Source organism: Zootoca vivipara, chromosome 7 (assembly GCF_965207765.1).
Source record: "Zootoca vivipara chromosome 7, rZooViv2.hap1.1, whole genome shotgun sequence".
NCBI classification, from domain to species: Eukaryota; Metazoa; Chordata; class Lepidosauria; order Squamata; family Lacertidae; genus Zootoca; species Zootoca vivipara.
This window is the reverse complement of record NC_142590.1, coordinates 91,142,267-91,162,545: the sequence shown is the minus strand read 5'-3', so window position 1 is coordinate 91,162,545 and position 20,279 is coordinate 91,142,267. Positions and strand designations below refer to the sequence as shown.

The following is a 20,279-nucleotide window of genomic DNA, read 5'->3' as shown; positions in this document are numbered from 1 at the left end:
CAGAACCCCTAAAAAAATGGGCCGTCCTCCTTCCTAAAAAAATCTCAACAAGTTTGACCTGAACCCCTAAAAAACGGGGCTTTTCTCCTCCTCCCTAAAAAAGCTTAACAACTTTGACCTGAACCCCCCCCCAAAAGGTGGTAGATCACTGCCAGTTTTTAACTCTGTGAGTAGATCACAGTCTCTTCAGAGTTGGCCACCCCTGAAGTAGATAAAGCAATATGGCTGGTGTAAAGTGTGTTTGGGGAAGACAGCAGGGCTCCTGAACTGTATCTTTACATGTGAGAGTTTTTTGCAATATTTATGAGGTGTGTGTGTGTGTGTGTGTGTGTGTGTGGTAATTACGTTGTACTCCAGTGCTTATCTTGATGTATTTATTTTTCTAATATCATTCTCTCTTGTTTATTTTACTTAAGTACTCGGGTACTTTTGTGCAGAGAGATGTATTGCTTAATTATCCAACTTAAAATATGGACTTTTATTATTAGCAGTTGAGATTGTATTCAGTGTGGTGCCTTTATGTAATAAATGGTGATTTTTGTTGAGATGGAGGCTGCTTAGGAATTTCATGAAATGCAACCATTAGCAGTAGGGTTTATGCTTGTGCAGAAGATTTCCCCCCCTCTCTTCTTCCCCCCCCATATGTGCCCCACACCCTCTCCAAATCTGCTCTAGATGGTGCACAGCAGCAAGGGGGGGGGGAGTTTCATTGTGCAAGTAATGAACCCTTGCGCTAACACAGTTTACACAGCCGTGCATTAGATTCAACCCATAATCTGCTAGTTTATTTCATACACTCACACACTGTATATGCTATGGGGCATTGCATGAGCACCCCAGCCTTGTGCACCCAGCACGCCGACGGAGAAATAAGCTCCCTTGGCCATGGAGCCTTGCAGGGTCGAGGCTGATGAAGCTCGTTTCTCCACGCTGAATGTAGACACTCATATCTGTGACTGACATTGTCACAGCCTCGATATCTTGGCCAAATATGGGTCGTGATTTGAAGGAACAAATTGGAGGAGACTGTGAGCCATCTTCAGATATCTGAAGGGCTGTCACATAGCTTCTTTCCTGCCGCTCCAGAGGGTGGAAACCAAGCCGATGGGTTCAAGTTACAAGAAAGGAGATTCTGACGAAACAATAGGAACAACTTTCTGATCGTAAGAGCTGATTGACAGTGGAACGGTCTCCCTCGGAAGGTGGTGGACTCTTCTTCCTTGGAGGTTTCTAAGCAGAAGTTGGATGACCATCTGTCAGGGATGCTTTAGCTGAGATTCCTGTATTGCAGGGGGTTGGGCTAGATGACCCTTGGGGGTCTCTTCCAACTCTACAATTCTATGATTCTACTGGTGGGCACACTGGCACCCACAGATATCACGCTGGCGACCCCTGCGCTAGCATGGCAATTAAGAATAACACACGTGAGTAGAATTTTTGCACAGAGGACAATTGGGAGATAAAAAACCTGTCAGTTTTAGGAAGAACTTCCTGACAGTAAGAGCTGTTCGACTGTGGAATTTGCTACCAAGGAGTGTGGTGGAGTCTCCTTCTTTGGAGGTCTTTAAGCAGAGGCTTGACAGGCATATGTCAAGAATGCTTTGATGGTGTTTCCTGCTTGGCAGGGGGTTGGACTGGATGGCCCTTGTGGTCTCTTCCAACTCTACGATTCTATGATTCTATGATTCTAAGATCCTAACACTTCATGCCAACTTTTGAAACTGTGAAGAGCAACAAAATCGCGGCCTCTTTTGCCTGCTAGGACCAGCAGCTGCCCTCCACGCAGAAGATGCCCACATGCTGCTTTTCTGATCTTATTGTCCTAATAGCTGCAACACTGCAGACATGCAGACTTTTCCTCCTCTTCCTGATGCTTCAAGATAAAGAGGGCGCCAGGTGAGTCTCCTTGCATCTCCCAAGTGTGGAGGCACCACTGAAAAGGACTGTTGTTCTGTCACCCCCTTTTGGCGCTCCCACAGAGGGGCACACAGAGAAGGGCTTTAAATGGCAGTCACAGGGTCCCTGTAGTCTCTCACCAGGCCATGGCTCACTAACCTGGTGCCCTCCAAGCATGACATCCACCAGCCCCAGCCAGCTGCTGGGAGTCACATAGGAAGGGGGGCGGTGGGGGTGTCCCGCTCCAGGTGTTATCTCTGAGAGGGGTGACAGATGGCCATCCAGGAACAAAGTTAATACAGATACAGGTAAGTAGCCGTGTTGGTCTGATGCAGTCAAAATAAATTTAAAAAATAAAAAATTGTCCAGTAGCACCTTAGAGACCTGTTGTCTTTGTCCCTGGAGTTTTCTTGGCAGGGATACTGGAGTGGCTTGCCAGTTCCTTCTCCAGGTGGATCACGTTTAGTCAAAACTCTCCTCTATGACCTGTCCATCTTGGGTGGCCCTGAATGGCATAGCTCATAGCTTCTCTGAGTTATTCAAGCCCCTTTGCCATGACAAGGCATCTGCCTGGCGTGCTCTGGTCCATGGGGTCACGAAGAGTTGGACACAACTAAACGACTAAACAACAACAACCTTAGAGACCAACTAAGTTTGTTCTGGGTATAAGCTTTCGTGTGCAAAATGGACTCAGAACAAACTTAGGTGGTCTCTAAGGTGCTACTGGGCAATTTTAAAAAAAAGTTAATACAGCTGATTAGGCATTAATAATTTCTGTTGCTCTAGCACATGGGACACCAGGTTCTGAAATGTTGGGAAAGAACAGTTAAGAATGTCTTTTGATGCCTGCCAAATGACTTTTTATCCCGCTACCACCAACCAGTAATCAGGCTGGTAACTATACACTACTCCAGACAAGGATGAGGTTTGGAATAAAAGATGTTTCTTTATTAAAGGTACATACGCATGTGGTTTCAATATAGTAAAGTCATCAAATACTCTTTTAACAGTTGTTCCTATACCGGCCTATTACCTCTAATTATATTACCGGCCTATTACCTCTAAAATCCACTAATGATTCTTTCAAACACTCTATCCTTTCTGATAATTAACCACCTATGCCTCCCTTCAGACTCTAAGCCACAATATCTATCTCAAGAAGGATACTCACAAGCTGGAACGTGTCCAGAGGAGGGCAACCAAAATGGTCAAAGGCCTGGAAACGATGCCTTATGAGGAACGGATTAGGGAGCTGGGTACGTTTAGCCTGGAGAAGAGAAGGTTAAGGGGTGATATGATAGCCATGTTCAAATATATAAAAGGATGTCATATAGAGGAGGGTGAAAGGTTGTTTTCTGCTGCTCCAGAGAAGTGGACACGGAGCAATGGATTCAAACTACAAGAAAGAAGATTCCACCTAAACATTAGGAAGAACTTCCTGACAGTAAGAGCTGTTCGACAGTGGAATTTGCTGCCAAGAAGTGTGGTGGAGTCTCCTTCTTTGGAGGTCTTTAAGCAGAGGCTTGACAGGCATATGTCAAGAATGCTTTGATGGTGTTCCCTGCTCGGCAGGGGGTTGGACTGGATGGCCCTTGTGGTCTCTTCCAACTCTATGATTCTATGATTCTCTCAGCCACTCCAACCCAGCTCTAACTCCCAGCTCTCCACTCAAACAACCAACAGCCCTCCTCTTCCTCAACTCCTCTCAGGGGTGGGCTTTTATAGGCCTCCTGACTCCGCTCCCCTAGGTGACATCCCTTGTTAACTCCTTCTATACCATGCCTGATTGAGAGTGACCGTTACACATACTTGAAAACAATTTCTAATCCAATTGACATACAGAGCAGGATAAAACTCTCCAGGGAAAAGGCTTGTTGAAAAAAGAATGTATTCAACAGGATTGGGAAAGGCACTAGGGAGGGAGTTTCAAAAGGAAGATGTCACTGTTCCCATGTTGTACAAAATGGACCTCATGAGATGGGATCTGCAGGAATCCTCTCTGGCAGAGGAAAATGACAGACTGGGATATAAGCATAGCTGCCAAGTTTTCCCTTTTCTCGCGAGGAAGCCTATTCAGCATAAGGGAAAATCCCTTAAAAAAAGGGATAACTTGGCAGCTATGGATATAAGGGATATAAGCGGTGAGACGATCTCCTAGGTACCCCAGCTGCTTAGTGCCTAGTGACAAGCTCTAGGCAGGTCTGTCCACCGGCTCCTGTCCCTAGGTGCTCACAGGTGTGTTTCTCAGGTTCTTCTTGCCATGTTCTTTTTTGAGGAAGAGGTATAAGAGGAAAGGAGCAACAACAAGGAGTTTGCTGGCCAGAATAAGACCGATACAGAGACCGAAGGGGGACAGCAGAGAATGACCTGTAAGGGAGAAGACAGGAGATTTAACACCAAGCTCAAGAGCAAGGAGAGCCTCTCTCTGAAAACTCTGGCAAGGTAATCTTCAGAGAACTTTCAATAGAAAGGCAGTTAAAGCAAGCTGCTGATCTTAACACTTCACTGTGACTGGAGAGTGTTGGGTGAGGTGCTAGCCTTGAATTGGATGCCAGAGTTATCAATCCAGCTCCCCGCTTCCTGGTGTTCTCCTTATATGGTATCATTCTGCAAGACTTTGTAGGCAGGCTGTCTGGCTTTCTTAGCGAGTGTTTTGAGCCCCAGATTGTTCTGAACTTCCCTGGATTGACCCATCTGCTTCAGATCAATCCAGAAATGCACTGAACTGGGGACAGCATCAAAATGTCACCTTGGACTCTGATAATGACTCCTGCTTTCCTGGATGGGGGTCAGAGTTGGGTATGTGAAAGTAGTTTGTTGCTCCACAAACATTTGCCTCAGGCCCCTCCCGCCACTGGCATGTGGCCCTCAGAACGTTTCCTGGAAACCAATTCCACCAGGGGCACCCCAAATGTTTTTGGTTCCAAGGCCAGATTTGGAAATCTAAGAATGTGTGCCGCAGGCAACAAAAGAACCCCAACACATTTCACAAAAGAAAAACTGGTGATGCTCAGGATTCCCCTCCAAAATGAGAAGAGGCAAGGGAGCCTTATTGGGCATCAAAGTGGGCATCCCATGAAGCAAAGGGATCCTTTGATCTATTCCAAGGAGGAAGCACCTTTCGCCCTCCAAACATTGCTGAATTTCAGCTCCCATCACCCCCTGCCATGAGTCATATTCGCAGGGGCTGATGGGAGCTGTAGTTCAGCAAGTTCTGGAGGACCAACCAGTTTCCATATCTGGTCTACACTAACGAGCAGTGCCTCTCCAGGGTCTCGGGCAGAAGCCTTTTTCCTGGGAACTACTGCATGGATCATGGTTGCTTTTCCGATGAGCTGTAGATCCTCACCTTTAGGTGTGAAGTGGTCTGAAGATAAGAAGACCAGCACACAAGCAGACATAGTGTTGACAAAAAAGTAAACATGGATTGAGGGGTGGGGGCGAAACACCAAGGAAAAATGGTGTCAGGACCCACATTTACCTGGCTCCATACTGACGCTTTCACTTCCTTCAGTTGGCACCCTGATGTTCAGCACTGACGTTTCAGTCGCTACAGGCTGAGAGTTTTGCATAACCAGGCAAGTAAATGCAGACTGGTTCCTGTCTTCCGTGGCATTCAGCTTCAGGGAGCTCCTGAGGGTGAATGTCCCATCCGCATTCTGGGCCATGGGCTCAGCCGTTCCTGTTTCACTTAGGCTGCTGTTCAGAGTCAAGGCCAAGGTTGTGTCTTCTGGGTAAAATCCTTCTGCGCTGCAGCTGAAGGTCACCAATTCGTTCAGCAGGACGGGGCTGACTTCCAGTTTCATTTTGGGTGGAACTATGCGGGCAAAGGCAAAGAAACCTTCATCAGGGCCTTGCTGTTCCTGAGAGGGAATAGTTCCTAGAATCTCAAGTGTGCTGGAATTGCATTCCTCCTGCTAGAGGTATATAAGATTATGGACAGGGTGGAGAAAATGGAGGATTGGGCTTAAGCAAATGTGGCCCCACCCCCTCCTTGAGATCAAGATCCTTAGACATGGGCGTAGCCAGGATTTTTGTTGGGGGGGGCAGAACCTCAGTTAGCTATATATTTATATTGATTTTTATTTATTTAGGGGGCAGCTGCCCCTCCCTGCCCCCCTTGGCTATGCCCATGCCTCTAGAGGTCTTAGACATCAACAGCTGTGCTGTCTGGGACAGATGGGAGTTATAGTTCAAAATGTCTGGAAGATACCAGGGTGGCAAATGGGTGATCTATGGAGCCCCATTAAGATATCAATATCAGGTGGTCTTGGTTGGATGCTACTGTCCATGTCTACAGTGGAGACTGGGCAGGCATCAATCGCACATCTAATCTCCTTCAGAATCGATGTTTGGCTGTGCCTTGGCCTCCATCTTAATAGCAGGAATTGCATTTCCCTTCAATGAACATATCTAAGGACTAAAGCGGATGCTACATACATACCAGTGGCTCTTTTTTCTTGGTCTTTTGTGAGGAGCAACTGAGAGTGAAGAAGCAGCATGGTGGAGGCAGAAGGGGCACCTGACCCCTTGACTTTGTGGCATGTAATCCACTGGGAGCAGTCAAATACAACATTCCTTGTTTTCCTAGAGTGGACATGCAAGGGAATGTTTGGTCCAGCCAGTTGAAACTTCCTGTTCCTCTCCTCCTGGCCTGGAGCATCCTTCCTTGCATGTGACTAGTGGGTGGGCGTGACCTTTCCAGACCTTGTAAAAGGCCAAGGCAGGCTGCCACTCTCCCTTTTTACAATCTTCTTTTCATCCTGCAAACTTCCTGGAATGAACTGCTGGTTGCCAGCCAAGCAGTCCCTCAGGTCATCTCCCTTATGGGGTAAACCTGTTTTTGTACGCTTGTAACTTTAAGCCTTAAAGCTGCCTTCAGGGATCACACTGTGCTCTGCCTGATCGTGAATAAACTTTCATTTTATTGCTTATGATTAAGACCGTGGTGTCTTTATTCTTTTAGGAGGGATTCAAGGGGTCTTCCCAGGAAAATATTAGAACACATTTCAATCTGGACAAGCCAGATTGAATTGCGTATTGTCTTAAGAAACTCACACGAGTTTGCAACTAGTTTTCTGCTGTGTAAAGGAGAAAGCACTTTGTTAAGTAAAGAAACTTACTAATGCAAGTTTGGAAGGATATTAATAAACAATATAACAACAACAACAACAACAACAACAACAACAACATATTATTATTATTATTATTATTATTATTATTATAATTATTTATACCCCACCCATCTGGCTTGGTTTCTCCAGCCACTCTGGGCGGCTTCCAACAGAAATATTAGAATACACTAATTTCTTAAAGATTAAAAGCTTCCCTAAAGAGGGCTGCCTTCAGATGTCCTCTAAAAGTCCGGTAGTTATATTTCTTTTTGACGTCTGGTGGGAGGGCGTTTCACAGGGGGGGTGCCATATATCCTCTCATGCCACCCTGAATATTCCCACAGACTTTTCCCATTTCCCCCCCCCTTCCAATGAAGCTTCTCCAACAAGGGGACTAATAAGGAGCGTGCATGTAATGTGTCACTTGACCCAAAATTCCCACCTATACTTTAGACCAGGCACCCCCAAACTTGGGCCCTCCAGATGTTTTGGACTACAATTCCCATCTTCCCCGACCACTAGTCCTGTTAGCTAGGGATCATGGGAGTTGTAGCCCAAAACATCTGGAGGGCCGCAGTTTGGGGATGCCTGCTTTAGAGGAAAGGTTCATCTGTTCCTAATGAAGACATGGAGAATGTTCTTTGCCAATAATGTACATTGAGGTCCCCAAGTCTCCTGGCCAATCACTCCAGTCAACTCACTGGGATCAAGCAAGAGTTATTGACAAGCCAGGTGAACCGGTTTATAATTACAGAAATCTCCCAAGTTATGCATGAATTGTCAGTCTTACCAAGAAGTGTCAGGGAAATATTGTGGTTCAGTACCCAATACCCTGTGGATTCAGCTTGGACAGCCAGTGAAATCCAAACTCCAGAGGTCAGCAAAACAGGACATTTATTTAGGTGTTGTAAGGCCAGTGTGACACAACAGCCTCCAAGGAGTGAGGGGTGGCACAAAGAATATGAAAATGGCACAAGTATTTATACACTTACAAGCAAGGCATGCCCACATATGGCAATCCTTCCTTCTACTAGCTTCTACTGGTTCAATCTTCCCCTACAACAGTTCCTAATAACAAGGTCCAGCTATTGTCCTCCTTTGTTTCTCATAGTTTCTCTCATAGTTTCCTTGCAAACACAGCCTTCAGATTCCAGCCTCCACTTGCTCAGCCCTTCTCACACATATTTCAATTTTCACTCCATAGTTCCTATAGTTTCAGTAATTTCTCCGACGGAAGGAAAGCCAATCAAGCCACACAGTCCGGATAGAAGCTGGATCTGAGCCTTCATGCTATCCCTTCTTCATACCAAATCTGGCTCAAAGTCCTACTAGACTGTTCCTGATTCTTACTGTATAGAGTACAAAGATACTCTAGCCAGATACTCTTTGGAAGCTAGAGAATGCATAATGGAGATAGATTCCCTTATTGCGAGAAATGAGGTTACAGGGAACCAGACAGAGGGCCTTCTCGGTAGTGGCACCCACCCTGTGGAACGCCCTTCCAACAGATGTCAAAGAGAAAAACAACTACCAGACTTTTAGAGGACATCTGAAGGCAGCCCTGTTTAATAGATTGTTGTATTTTAATATTTCTGTTGGAAGCCGCCCAGAGTGGCTGGGGAAACCCAGCCAGATGGGTGGGGTATAAATTAATAATACTCTACCCTTCCTCCCAAAGGACCCTGGAGCACCAACCAGCTCATCTCTCTTTCTCCCTGGCACCCAAAATCCACAGCTTCTTCCCCTTCCTTGCAATGATCCGCCGCCCCACAGCCAGAGCCCCACCAGTCCCCGTACCTCGTAGGATATCTCCAAGTTGGAAAACCTTCCGCAGGGGACTCGGCAAGGTCTCGTGTTCAATCTGGCAGATGAGCTGGGCCTTCACATCGTCTCTTGCAAGTTGCACCTGCACAGTGCTCAGCATTTGGTAGGAGATGCTGTCTCCTTCTGGCAGGATGGTGGGCTGTGGGGACGTGATCCTGGTGTTGTCTTTCAGCCAAGTGACTTTGATGACTCGGGGGGAGAACCCATCCGAGGTGCAGTTGAAAGTGGCCGAGGTCCCAGATAAGACTCTGCTCGTGGGGCCCTTGATAGATGGCTGGGATGGCATAGCTGCAGGAGGAAGCATCGACACATCACCTGGTGACCCTTGCAGGATAGGACCCGACCCCGATCCCAAGGGAAATCCTTTTCTGGTCCAGTGGGCATATTTGGAATTCTGAGAGTGTGCTGTCGGGTGGGCGCCAGTCACAAAATGGCTGCCTGGGTGCGGGGAGGGGGTAAGAATGTCTGTCACATCTAAAAGCAGAAAAAGAGAGAAGGCAACAAAATGATGTGGGCATAGAATCATAGAGTTGGAAGGGACCCCGAGAGTCATCTAGTCCAACCCCCTGCAATGCAGGAAGATGAGCTGTCCCCTATGGGAAGTGAACCTGCAACCTTGGCATTATCAGCACCACACTCTAACCAGCTGAGCTGTCCAGGGTGACAATGGTTCTATCAATAGTAAAAAAAAGGGCCTTCATCAGCCCCCACTGTGCTTCATCAGAGAGAGATGCTCTTTGCCCCTCTCCCTCTTCCCTCAAATGCCCAAATAATTAACTGATCAATTAGGAAATCAGACCAGTCTGGGGCGGAGTCAGGTCCACCTATTCCCATGGAATAAAGACCCAGGTATCTTGCAGGCATCCTGAGAGCAGTTTCTTAGAAAGGATAGCCATAAGAGAACTTGCTGGAGCGGAAACAGAACCACCTTGCCCCGGTGCCCCAGGCCACGCCCCTTCTTCCCAGGCAATGCCCTCATCCTATATAATAAAGTCCAAGTGTCATGTCTCTGCGTCCAGTCCCTGTGTCCGTGGGTTTGCGCTACTGCGCATGTGCCGCACGGGCAGCAGTTGGGACTTGGAGCGCAGAGACACAAGGCATTTGGCTCCCTCCCTCAGTTTGTCAGTGCTTGAGAGTCGTGTGTTGTTGGTTGGCGGCGGTGGCGGAGCAGGACGGGACGATCTGCTCTGGCCGGTTGGTTGGTCGGTGTTGGATGGAGGGTCCCGTCCGCCTCGCCTGCTCTCTCTGGAATGTATTGGGGGGCGGCTGCCGAGTGGGAGCGAGGACTCTATGGGCGCAGGCAGTAACGCTGCTGCCGCTGAGGACAGGTGAGAAGGAGGGAAGCTGCGGCACTGGTGGGCAGGTTCGGGGGTGGGGGCGGGTTGGCTGTGGTGGGTGTGTTAAAAGCTGGTGAAGTGCTGGGGCTTCAGGGAGGGAACGCGTGTGTGCATCCACCCTCCCTCCCGCGCGAGCCAGCAAGCGACAGGCGCTCGCAAGGGTTTTTACAAATGTTTGACAACATATGTTCTAGCGCCCGTTTATTTAACGGGCTCAATGACACTAGTTGTTAATGGTTTGCTGGCCTGGTAAAATTTCACATTGGTCACTCTCCCACTTTTTGACTCTATCCCGTCCACTGGCATGTGTCCCTTTGAAGTTGACCAGTAGGGAATACAGTCCTTAGGATGAAAAAGGTTGCCATCTCTCCCCCACCCCCAATCTCACAGCAGGCTCTCCATTGGGCTGCGGTTCTGTACCGGTTAAATTTACATTGCATACAAATACTTATTAAGTGTAGATTTTCAATGAATGAAAAGCAGCTTTTCAACCCTTGGGGAAGGGGAAGAAAATAGATTTTTGTGCAGAAAACCCCCCAACAGTGAAGGAGTGATGTACCCTTTCTCCTCTCACCACTGCTTCACTCAAACATGCCCCTCCCAGCTATTTTTCACTTTTTTAAAAGGTCCGAGCCTCATTAGATGCCTTTGCATTTCTATATAACGTGGAGCTTCTGGGGTGAGGGGGGGGGGGCAGATTGTCCTCCTAGGAAACAAAGAGAAATTGTGGGATACTTACCAATCACAGAAACCTCAGTGCCCCCTCCTGATTTAAATTCTATGCCATGGGCTCCTGCCCTGTACTTCACACAGTAATAGGTTCCGGCATCCTCAGGTCGGATGTTCCTGATGAGGATGCTGAAGTCTCTTGGTGATCGAGGATCAACCCTGGTCACACGGTGGGGAGATTGTCCTCTTCCACTGAAAATGGGGGTCTGCCTTCTGTCCAACCCCTTGTGCCATTTCACGCCTCCTGGTGGACCAGATCTGTTTACTGTACACGTCAGAATGAGGTTCTCTCCCGCTGACACAGACAAGGGTCCTGGGGGCTGGAGAACTTCCAAATCTTTCCCTTTGGCACCTGCAGCAAAATGAGTAGCACATAACCTCCAACATTTCTCTGATGAAAGAGGAACTTCATATTCCTTAATAATGACTTAACTATTTATACCCTGCCTAACTGACTGGGTTGCCCCAGGCACTCTGGACAGCTTCCAATGTATGTAAAAACATAATAAAGTATTAAACTTTTTTTTAAAAAAAACTTCCCCATAGAAGACTGCCTTCAGAGAGCTTGGGGATCGAGGAACTCCATACCCCCCAACATTTATCCAATGAAAATAGGGACGTCGTAAGGAAAAGCGGGACATTCTGCAATCATATCAGAAACCAAGATGGCTTCTGTAAATGCGGGACTGTCCTTGGAAAATAGGGACACTTGGAGGGTCTGATAGCACCATCTTCTTTTGGTTGTATCAAACATTGTGTGTGAGTAAAATAGTACCAGACTGAACCCTGTGGAGGCCCCTAGGTAGTAAAAAAAAAAAGGGGGGGCCTTGCAAATTATCTTCTAATACTTGATTGTAATTTTCTTTCAAGATCAAATCAATATGGTTTGATCCCTTGGCGTGGGGCCCATAGGTCAGTTCCTGGCTATTTAGAGTGAACTGTCTTCCACGCATGGGGCAGAGCTTTGTTTTCTGTTTCTCCCCCTAGCAGCCCCCGAGTGCACCTTGAAATCTGCTTCAGAGGGTTAGAGCAGAATTTGAGAGTCCATAAGGGGCGCCAGAAATGGAGGCAGTGAGAGATTGGGCTCCATGATCACTGCAGATGGGGACAGCAGTCACGAAATTAAAAGACGGCTGCTTCTTGGGAGAAAAGCAATGACAAACCTAGACAGCATCTTAAAAAGCAGAGACATCACCTTGCCGACAAAGGTCCGTGTTATGTACTGAGCTGAATCCTAGAACAATAGGATTCAGAATCAGCAGTCTGATTGGTCCGCAGGAGCTACCCAATCCAACTCCAGGTGGAAGTGAATCCGCAACCTGATTGGCCTGCAGGAACAGCCAATCAGGCGGCTGGCATAAGTGAATCTGCAACCTGATTGGCCTGTAGGAGCAGCCAATCAGGCTGCAGGCAGAAGTCAATCCACAACCTGATTGGCCCACAGGTGTAGCCCTGAAGTAGCCAATCACGCAAGGCACATTGTGTAAATAATGTATATAAGCAGATGGTTTTGGGAAAAGAGCCATTCTTCTCTTCTTCTCCTTGATGACTATGAGCTGAATAAAGAGCATGAAATTCACTCTCGACTCCGAGTATATTTTAGTCCGTATAATTAAAGCTATGGTTTTCCCAGTAGTGATGCATGGAAGTGAGAGCTGGACCACAAAGAAGGCTGATCGCCGAAGAATTGATGCTTTTGAATTATGGTGCTGGAGGAGACTCTTGAGAGTCCCATGGACTGCAAGAATATCAAACCTCTCCATTCTGAAGGAAATCAGCCCTGAGTGCTCACTGGAAGGACAGATCGTGAAGCTGAGGCTCCAATACTTTGGCCACCTCATGAGAAGAGAAGACTCCCTGGAAAAGACCCTGATGTTGGGAAAGATGGAGTGCACAAGGAGAAGGGGATGACAGAGGACGAGATGGTTGGACAGTGTTCTTGAAGCTATGAACATGAGTTTGACCAAACTGCGGGAGGCAGTGGAAGACAGGAGTGCCTGGTGCGCTCTGGTCCATGGGGTCATGAAGAGTCGGACATGACTAAATGACTAAACAACAACAACAACAACAAACGGGCGGCAGCAGAAGGAAAGGAAGGTGAAATCTCACTACATATGCAGACATCCAGACACACAAGGATGTGTTTAATTCAGGAAATGAAAATAGGGAAACAGAGGCAAGATGAAGGACATCAAAGCCCTGCTCACCTCAATTCTTCCCAAAAGCATTTCTCCAGAGGTGCATGATTTATGCAAGTATTCCACTTCCAATAGTCATGGCATTCCTATTTCAGACTAGCTGGCAATGATTGTTTTTTGTTCTCTTTTTCCGTTTTTCTAAATTCTCTCTCATTTTAGCAGGCAAAAATTAATTCACCTCAAAAGCTGTTACCAAGTATTGCCAAATACTAACTGCTACCGCATGCCTTTCTCTCCCTGCATTTCTGTTATGAAATAGTGTTGCATATGTTATAAGTATTTAAGGTCTCAAATATATAAATTAAATGTTCATAAATGTACAAGGCAAACACATACATAAGTATATAAACCACGTGTCGGAAATAGTACAGGAGAGCAATCCTGAAGCCATTTTGACTCTCAGATACGGTATTTCTCTGCAAGGAAGAAGGAAATGGGGAAAACCTTCCCATTGCCACTTTGCTTACATATCTTTTTTTTATAATAATTTTTTATTAATTTTCAAACAAAACTAAACAAACTACACAACTACACAAACATACAATACAACACTGTCCCTTCGTTTTCCCTCCACCCACTGGTCCACCTCTGCCACCAGTGAAACCCGTGCGCTTTGAGAATCAAAGGGGGTCCATTGTAAGTTGGGTTTGACCTCCCCCCTCCCTCCTCCCCCCTCTTCCCCGCCCCCTGCCACTGAAGGGACAGGAATGGAGGAGCTCTGAGGATTGGTTTTCCCCAGCTCTTTCATAAACATACTTAAACAAATATACACATAACAATAATAGGGGAGAATTTTAACTCCCCAATTCTTATTATCTTAACCTTATAATTGTGACTTCCTCGATAGTCTTCCTCCTGGTTTTCCCTAAACAAAATCTAAAAGCTTATGGCGGGTTTTCTATTTCAGTTTAAAATCCTTTTCTTATAATATTAACTCAATCCTCCTCCTTTTCCGTGCTGCCCTCCCACAGGCCCCCTCCTGCCACAAGAGGAACCTGTAGGGCACAGCATTTCCAAGGTTCCATTATATCCCCTCCTCACCCCTCCGAGCACTCCCTGCCACTGAGTATCTCAGAGTAAGGAGAGGAGAGTAGGCAGCTTTCTGCCTATAACCTAACTTAACTTACAAAAATTTACATTAACTTAAATACTTTCCTAAGCCGTTCTTATGTCTCCCTCCAGAAAACCCAGCTTATTTTCTTTCATTTTTACACTCCATCTCCTCTCCCTAAGTCTTTTCCCCCAATTGGATCAGCATTTCCGTTAACAGGCCAAAATTTCGAAAACCGTCTTTCAAAAACTAAAAGTAAAACTTTTAACTAAAATTTTCATCCCACACCATTCTTTCCCATATCCGTCTCCAGGCCCTTGTCCCCCTCTGCCCCTGTCTTTCCCATTCCTCACTGACATCACCCCACATTCCAACCCCTCCAGGATCTTCAAGTCCATTAAACCTCAAGTTCCTTTGCTTCTCATTTTCTTGCTCTGCTTGTTTTTCTTCCTTTTGAAGTCCATGCTTTGCTTCATCCCAAGCATATTTTTTATAGTCCAAGTCCTCTTTAAAATTTTCATCAAATTGTTTCTCCTGGCATCCAGTCTCAATCTCCACAGTCTCCAAATTCAAATTTTCCTCTAAGTCCTGGACTTGGACTTCAACCTCAGCTGCTGGTGAATTGGGATGTTGCCGTTCCTTGTAAATGTCCTCCCATATTTGTAGATAGTTTAGCACAGCCTCCTGGAAGGCTCGAGAGTACTTTGTTTTCATACTTTTCCTAACCGCAGACAAACAGGAGGTGGAGAACAAAGGGTGCTGGAAAATTCCTTCCTTAGACGATCGACTCCATTTTGGCTGTTCTTTTCCTTTGTCTTTTGATTCAATCACAAATCCATTCTTAGTTCCAATATTAAATAGTTCTACCACGTTTTCAGTCAATTTTTACTAATCACAACAGTGCAATAAATCCACCCGGTCTTTTAACAGTTTGACAGCTTTTGACAGCTGTCAAAGCACTCTCCCCCTTGATAATGCTGTACCTCAAGGGGTGCCGGACTCGGGAGTTGAGAGGGTTCAAAAAAGTCTTTCTTTCTCTCGGGTCCACAATTCCAAATACTTTTCGTCGTTCGGCTTAAGATTTTTTAAAGCGCCTCCCAGTTTTCCATTAGGAAGAGACCGACTTCCGTTTCTTTAAAGTCTCTCCTATTTTTCCAATTAATGAATTTAGAGTCCGTAATCAAAATTCCACTTACTTTATGGAAACCTTTAACTTTGTTCGGAAGAATCTGCCGCTTGCCGGGTCAGGACTCGGAGCTTCACTTCTCGGAGGTAAGATTAAGCCCAAAATGGCTCCCGCGGTTCCACCCCGCCGGCTCTCGATCGCTCTACTGAGCTCTCGGGCAGCGGGGGATCCGCAAAACGGAGCAGCCGCTGGGCGCGTGAGTCACCGGGACTCTCTACCCGGTGCTTTTACGGGGAGTCCGCTCGCTCTGCGGACTTCCCCCCCCTCCGCGAAGCCAGGGACTTCGGCGCGCGAAGTCCATGCGTCCTTCTCTCCGCCGCGACAGACCGGAAGCGTTTGCTTACATATCTTGTCTCACGGGCATATTTGTGTATGAATAGGGTGAGCCTGTGACCTGGATTCAGGGACTAAGTATTTAGCATCTCAAAAGGAACAGCCAGGCTGCCCAGGTAAAGCAACCAGTGACCATGATCAGGTATCCTGACAAACAGGATTTCTGTTGGAGACCGCCTCCTTCAGTGATGTATGTATGATGTTTTGGGAGGTGGTCTTGAGCTACAGGGAGGGCAATTTCAAGGGCTTGCACACCATTGTTCTGGGTCCCTCCTGCGTGTGGTGAGTGAGGACCCTGTTGCAACAGTTAATAAAGATCAGGCTTACTAGCTGCCTTGCTTCTCAGTATTCTCTGGTTGGCCTCTGTTATTTTCTCCTACCGATAGGGAACCCACTTAAGGACTCTATACGGGCTCTTGGATACCCCACAAGGGAAAAGGAGCAGATTTTTATTATAAGAGTCAACAGGAAATCTGTTCAAAGAGAATAACTGATGGATAATCGGAGTTTCAACTCTAACCACAGTCCTCTAACCTGAATATTTTGTTTGAAAAACTACAAAGCCGTGATTTTAAAAAGCAGAACAAAGACAAATCCTGCCTCGTGTTTTATTACTTTATTACATTGAAATCAAGAATGGGGAACCTATGGGGAAGATATGGAAATGGGGCTTTCACTGTTGCAAAATGGAGGAAGCGTTGCAATTCATCTTCAGAAACAAGCGCATCAATGTCCTATGAGAACTTATTGCCAAGGCCTGACTTTGAAATATACAAGTTCAATAAAATGCAAACTCTGGAGACTTTGAGGTATGCTTATGAATACTTAAAGGACTGGTTCCTCCAAATTTACCACCTTTGGTCATGTCCACCACAACTGTCTATAGCACTATTCTATCATCATCATCACTGAGTGCTCACTGGAAGGACAGATCGTGAAGCTGAGGCTCCAATACTTTGGCCACCTCATGAGAAGAGAAGAATCCCTGGAAAAGACCCTGATGTTGGGAAAGATGGAGGGCACAAGGAGAAGGGGACGACAGAGGATGAGATGGTTGGACAGTGTCCTCGAAGCTACGAACATGAGTCTGACCAAACTGTGGGAGGCAGTGCAAGACAGGAGTGCCTGGCATGCTATGGTCCATGGGGTCACGAAGAGTCGGACTAAACGACTAAACAACAACAACAAATCATCATCATCATCATCATCATCGCTTCACAAAAGTTACCCAAAACAACTTACAAGCACTAAAGCCAATTGCAAGAAACACAATCTAGAAAATCTAGAAAACACATCTCTACAAATGCAAGATGGGTCTAACAGATCCGGCAGCACTAAAAAAGGCCACGTACTTGAAACCTTCTACTTCAGGGCCAAAAAGCTCAAGTAAAAAGGGAGAGCACTCCACAAATGTGGAGCCACCACTGAAAAGGCCCCTTATAACATAGGCACTCCCGTGATAGAGGCACACAGAGAAGGACCTTGGCTGACAGCCACAAGTTCCCTATACTTTCCTGCTACACCAAGGCTCACCAACCTGGTGCCCTCCACAGCCAATCCCCAAATATATTGGGGGCACCAGAGTGGCAATTTCTGGAAATTTGTAGGTCATACTGGACTTTACCATACCTAGAAATGTGAGCAAGCCTGCAAGTTCAATGTCTACCCTTAAACACTCACCAAGCATTTGCAGGAGAAGGAGCAGCAGCAGAAATGAGTGAGGAGATGCAGAGAAGGAGCCCAAAGTAGCCATCCGGGTGACAGAAAGGAAACCCTTCTGTGCTGTGTCTGAGCTCAACCCTTTCCCATCAGATGTTGCCTCCGCAGATAGGAAGAGGAAACGGTTGCTTCATCTAGTTCCAAGCAATCCTGTTTAGATTATTTAAAAGCCCCTGGAAATTGCACAAGAGATGGAGGTTGCAGATCACAGAATCACAGAACTGCAGAGTTAAACGGGACCCCAAGGTTCATCTAGTCCAACCCCCTGCAATGCAGGAATCTCAGCTAAAGCATCCATGACAGATGGCCATCCAACCTCTGCTTAAAAACCTCCAAAGAATGAGAGCCCACAACCTCCCGAGGGAGACTGTTCCACTGTCAAACAGCTCTTACCCTCAGAAAGTTCTTCCTGATGTTTAGTCAGAATCTCCTTTTGCAAATTGAAGCCATTGGTTCGAGACCTACCTTCCATGGCAGGAGAAAACTGTCAGTTTGCATTTCTTAGTGCAGAAAGTATTGGTCTGATGTGTAGAGAGCTTTCCGATTCTAATTAATTCAAGAGGGTTCTGGAACCTTCTGGAAGCGTCTCTGTGTGTGAAAGGAACAAGCAGAAGGTTCCTGGTGTTTGGGTTGTTCCTTCGGAGAAGCTGAGTACAGCTGGCGTAAACTGGTTCTCTTACCTCTTTTGTCAAGGTCATGCTGACTATAATAAGAGGCCAGAAGGAGCCTGAGTTTTACACTTTCTGTTTCTATCTCTTTTACTTCTGGTGTGGTATCCTATATAATAAAGTGCAAGTGTCTTTGCCTCCAGAATTCCCTGTGTCCTTGTGTTTGCACTACTGCGCATGTGCCCCACGGACACAGGGATTGGACACAGAGACTTGGAACGCATGCGCTCTCCCCACCCCCCCACCTACCGTTTCCCTGCAGCCGTCAACCACCGCTCCCGGCTGGACTGAGCGTTGGCGGCGGCGGCGGGGGGGAGCGCGCGCATGTGTGCGTCCAGCAAGGACAGGTTCCGGGGTTTGGAGAAGCGCTGCGCAAGCGCTTCTCCAAACCCCGGGATGTCTCCTTCCTGTCGGCGGATGGGGGAGAGGAAGGAAGGAGGAGAAAGGGCTGCTTTCTCTTCCTTCGTTCCTGTCCCCCTGCCGCCGACAGGAAGGAGAGGTCCCGGGAGCACCGGATTGAGGAGCCGTTCTGCAGAGTCAGCGCCCAGCAACGCCGTGCTGAATTGAGGAGGCGCTGCTCCGTGTGGCGTTGCTGGGCGCTGACTCTGCAGAATGGCTCCTTGATCCGGTGCTCCACACAGTGTTCACATATGTTCTAGCGCCCGTTTATTTAACGGGCTGAACGACACTAGTTCTGTATATAGTGTTAAGTTTTAGTCTTCTTAGAAGTTATTGTAAGTTTAAGTTAAGTCTGCTGCAACTGGATTCCTTATGGACAGTGCCAATCCTGAATGTATTGGATCTGTGACCATTATGCTCATTTGCCTTCAGTAGCAGCAAAGCTCGGCTGGATGAAATATTAATTGCCTCTGGTCTATTTTGGGGGGAATCCTGCCACGTGCTTCTTACTCTCCTAACTATACATTGGAATCTACACTGGATCAATATTGAGTAGAATTTCAATGACAAAAACAAGCTTGCGCCATCTGCCATGAGACAGCCCTTTGGATGATAGCTATCTTCCATCATATCTCCACTCACTCTCCTCTTTTCCAGGATAAACATGCCCAACTCCTTCAACTGTTCCTCATAAGGCTTGGTCTCCAAACCCTTGATCATCTTGCCGTGCAGCAAGACCTTTGGATTTGAGAGCCACTGAGCAGCTCTATCTGAGAGCTCAGTGAAGATGGTGAGCTTCAATGAAAGAGGTGGATGCCACGCTAGGGGTCATTAGGAAAGGGGTGGAAACAACCGTACCGATATCTGAATGCCGCTGCGGGAAATCTACCGTATGATGACATGCCAAATGCCATGCTAGGGATGGAAAATAAAACTGCCAATATTGTCATGCCATTGTAAAAATCAAGTCATGCTCACGAAGACAGCAGGGCATTTTTTTGTTTGCTTGTAATGTATTTCAAATTTCTATCCTGCCCTTCTTCCCAAAGAAGCCCAGAATAGCAAACAGCAAAATGTTTAAACAGTACATTTTTTTAAAGAAAGGAAAACCAACTTAAAAACATGGAAAAAATTGAGAACATCTAAAAGGACTGAAAAGCAACCACATACCTTCACATTATTAATGTTACTTTTGCGATGGCTCGTATCTATTGGCCATCAAATGTCTGGGTAAAATGGAATGTTATTAAATTTCTCCTGAATAAGAGAGATCTGCCTTACCAGGAATGCTTTATTAACATGGATATCAACACCAAAAAGGCCCTGTCCCAGGCCAGCACTAACCACGCATTATGAACTGTTAGCATGAAACATTGTAAAGAATCAACGATATAAATAAATAAATAAATAAATAAATAAATAAGCAAGCAAGCAATAGGGGGTTTGAAGCACTGATAAAATACAGGAAAAAAGGCATTGTCTCAAAAAAAAATACTCATCAGGATATGGGCACAACAAGGAGATTGAAACACTTGTAGGAAAAGGATTGAGAAACTGAAATTGAAAATGAATAGTGGATTAAGACACAGGAGAAATTCCCTTACCAATCTATCTCAGCCAGTATTAAAGGAATGATACCTGAAATAACGCAGAAATGGTAATAAACCACAGTAAAACTTCATTGCCCTGCTGTGAGTGCTGAAGAGCCCAGACTCGCTGGAACAAATTCTGGGGTTGGGGCAACTATCTAAAATGCTTTTAAATGTTTTAAAATAGTTTTTAATCTGTGTTGTTTTAAATTGTGGCTTGTTTTTGGTTTTTGGTT

General features: G+C 46.3%; 1 protein-coding gene across 2 annotated transcripts in view; it reads right to left on the bottom strand.

Moving 5' to 3' along the window:
- Positions 1 to 2,822: 2,822 nt before the first annotated feature.
- Positions 2,823 to 20,279, bottom strand: part of LOC118089483 (signal-regulatory protein beta-1-like) — a 32,754-nt gene continuing 15,297 nt past the window's right edge. Inside the window, exons 1-5 of one of the 2 annotated variants that reach the window (XM_088674774.1) lie at positions 17,349 to 17,473; positions 10,911 to 11,252; positions 8,808 to 9,122; positions 5,378 to 5,713; positions 2,823 to 4,263 (exon numbers count right to left, since the gene is read on the bottom strand). In XM_088674774.1, coding sequence (XP_088530900.1) covers positions 4,118 to 4,263; positions 5,378 to 5,713; positions 8,808 to 9,122; positions 10,911 to 11,252; positions 17,349 to 17,421 — 1,212 coding nt within the window. In that variant the 5' untranslated portion in view covers positions 17,422 to 17,473 and the 3' untranslated portion in view covers positions 2,823 to 4,117. Of the gene's footprint in view, positions 4,264 to 5,377; positions 5,714 to 8,807; positions 9,123 to 10,910; positions 11,253 to 17,348; positions 17,474 to 20,279 lie in introns of those variants that run through there. The other variant, XM_088674773.1, reaches the window with a different exon arrangement.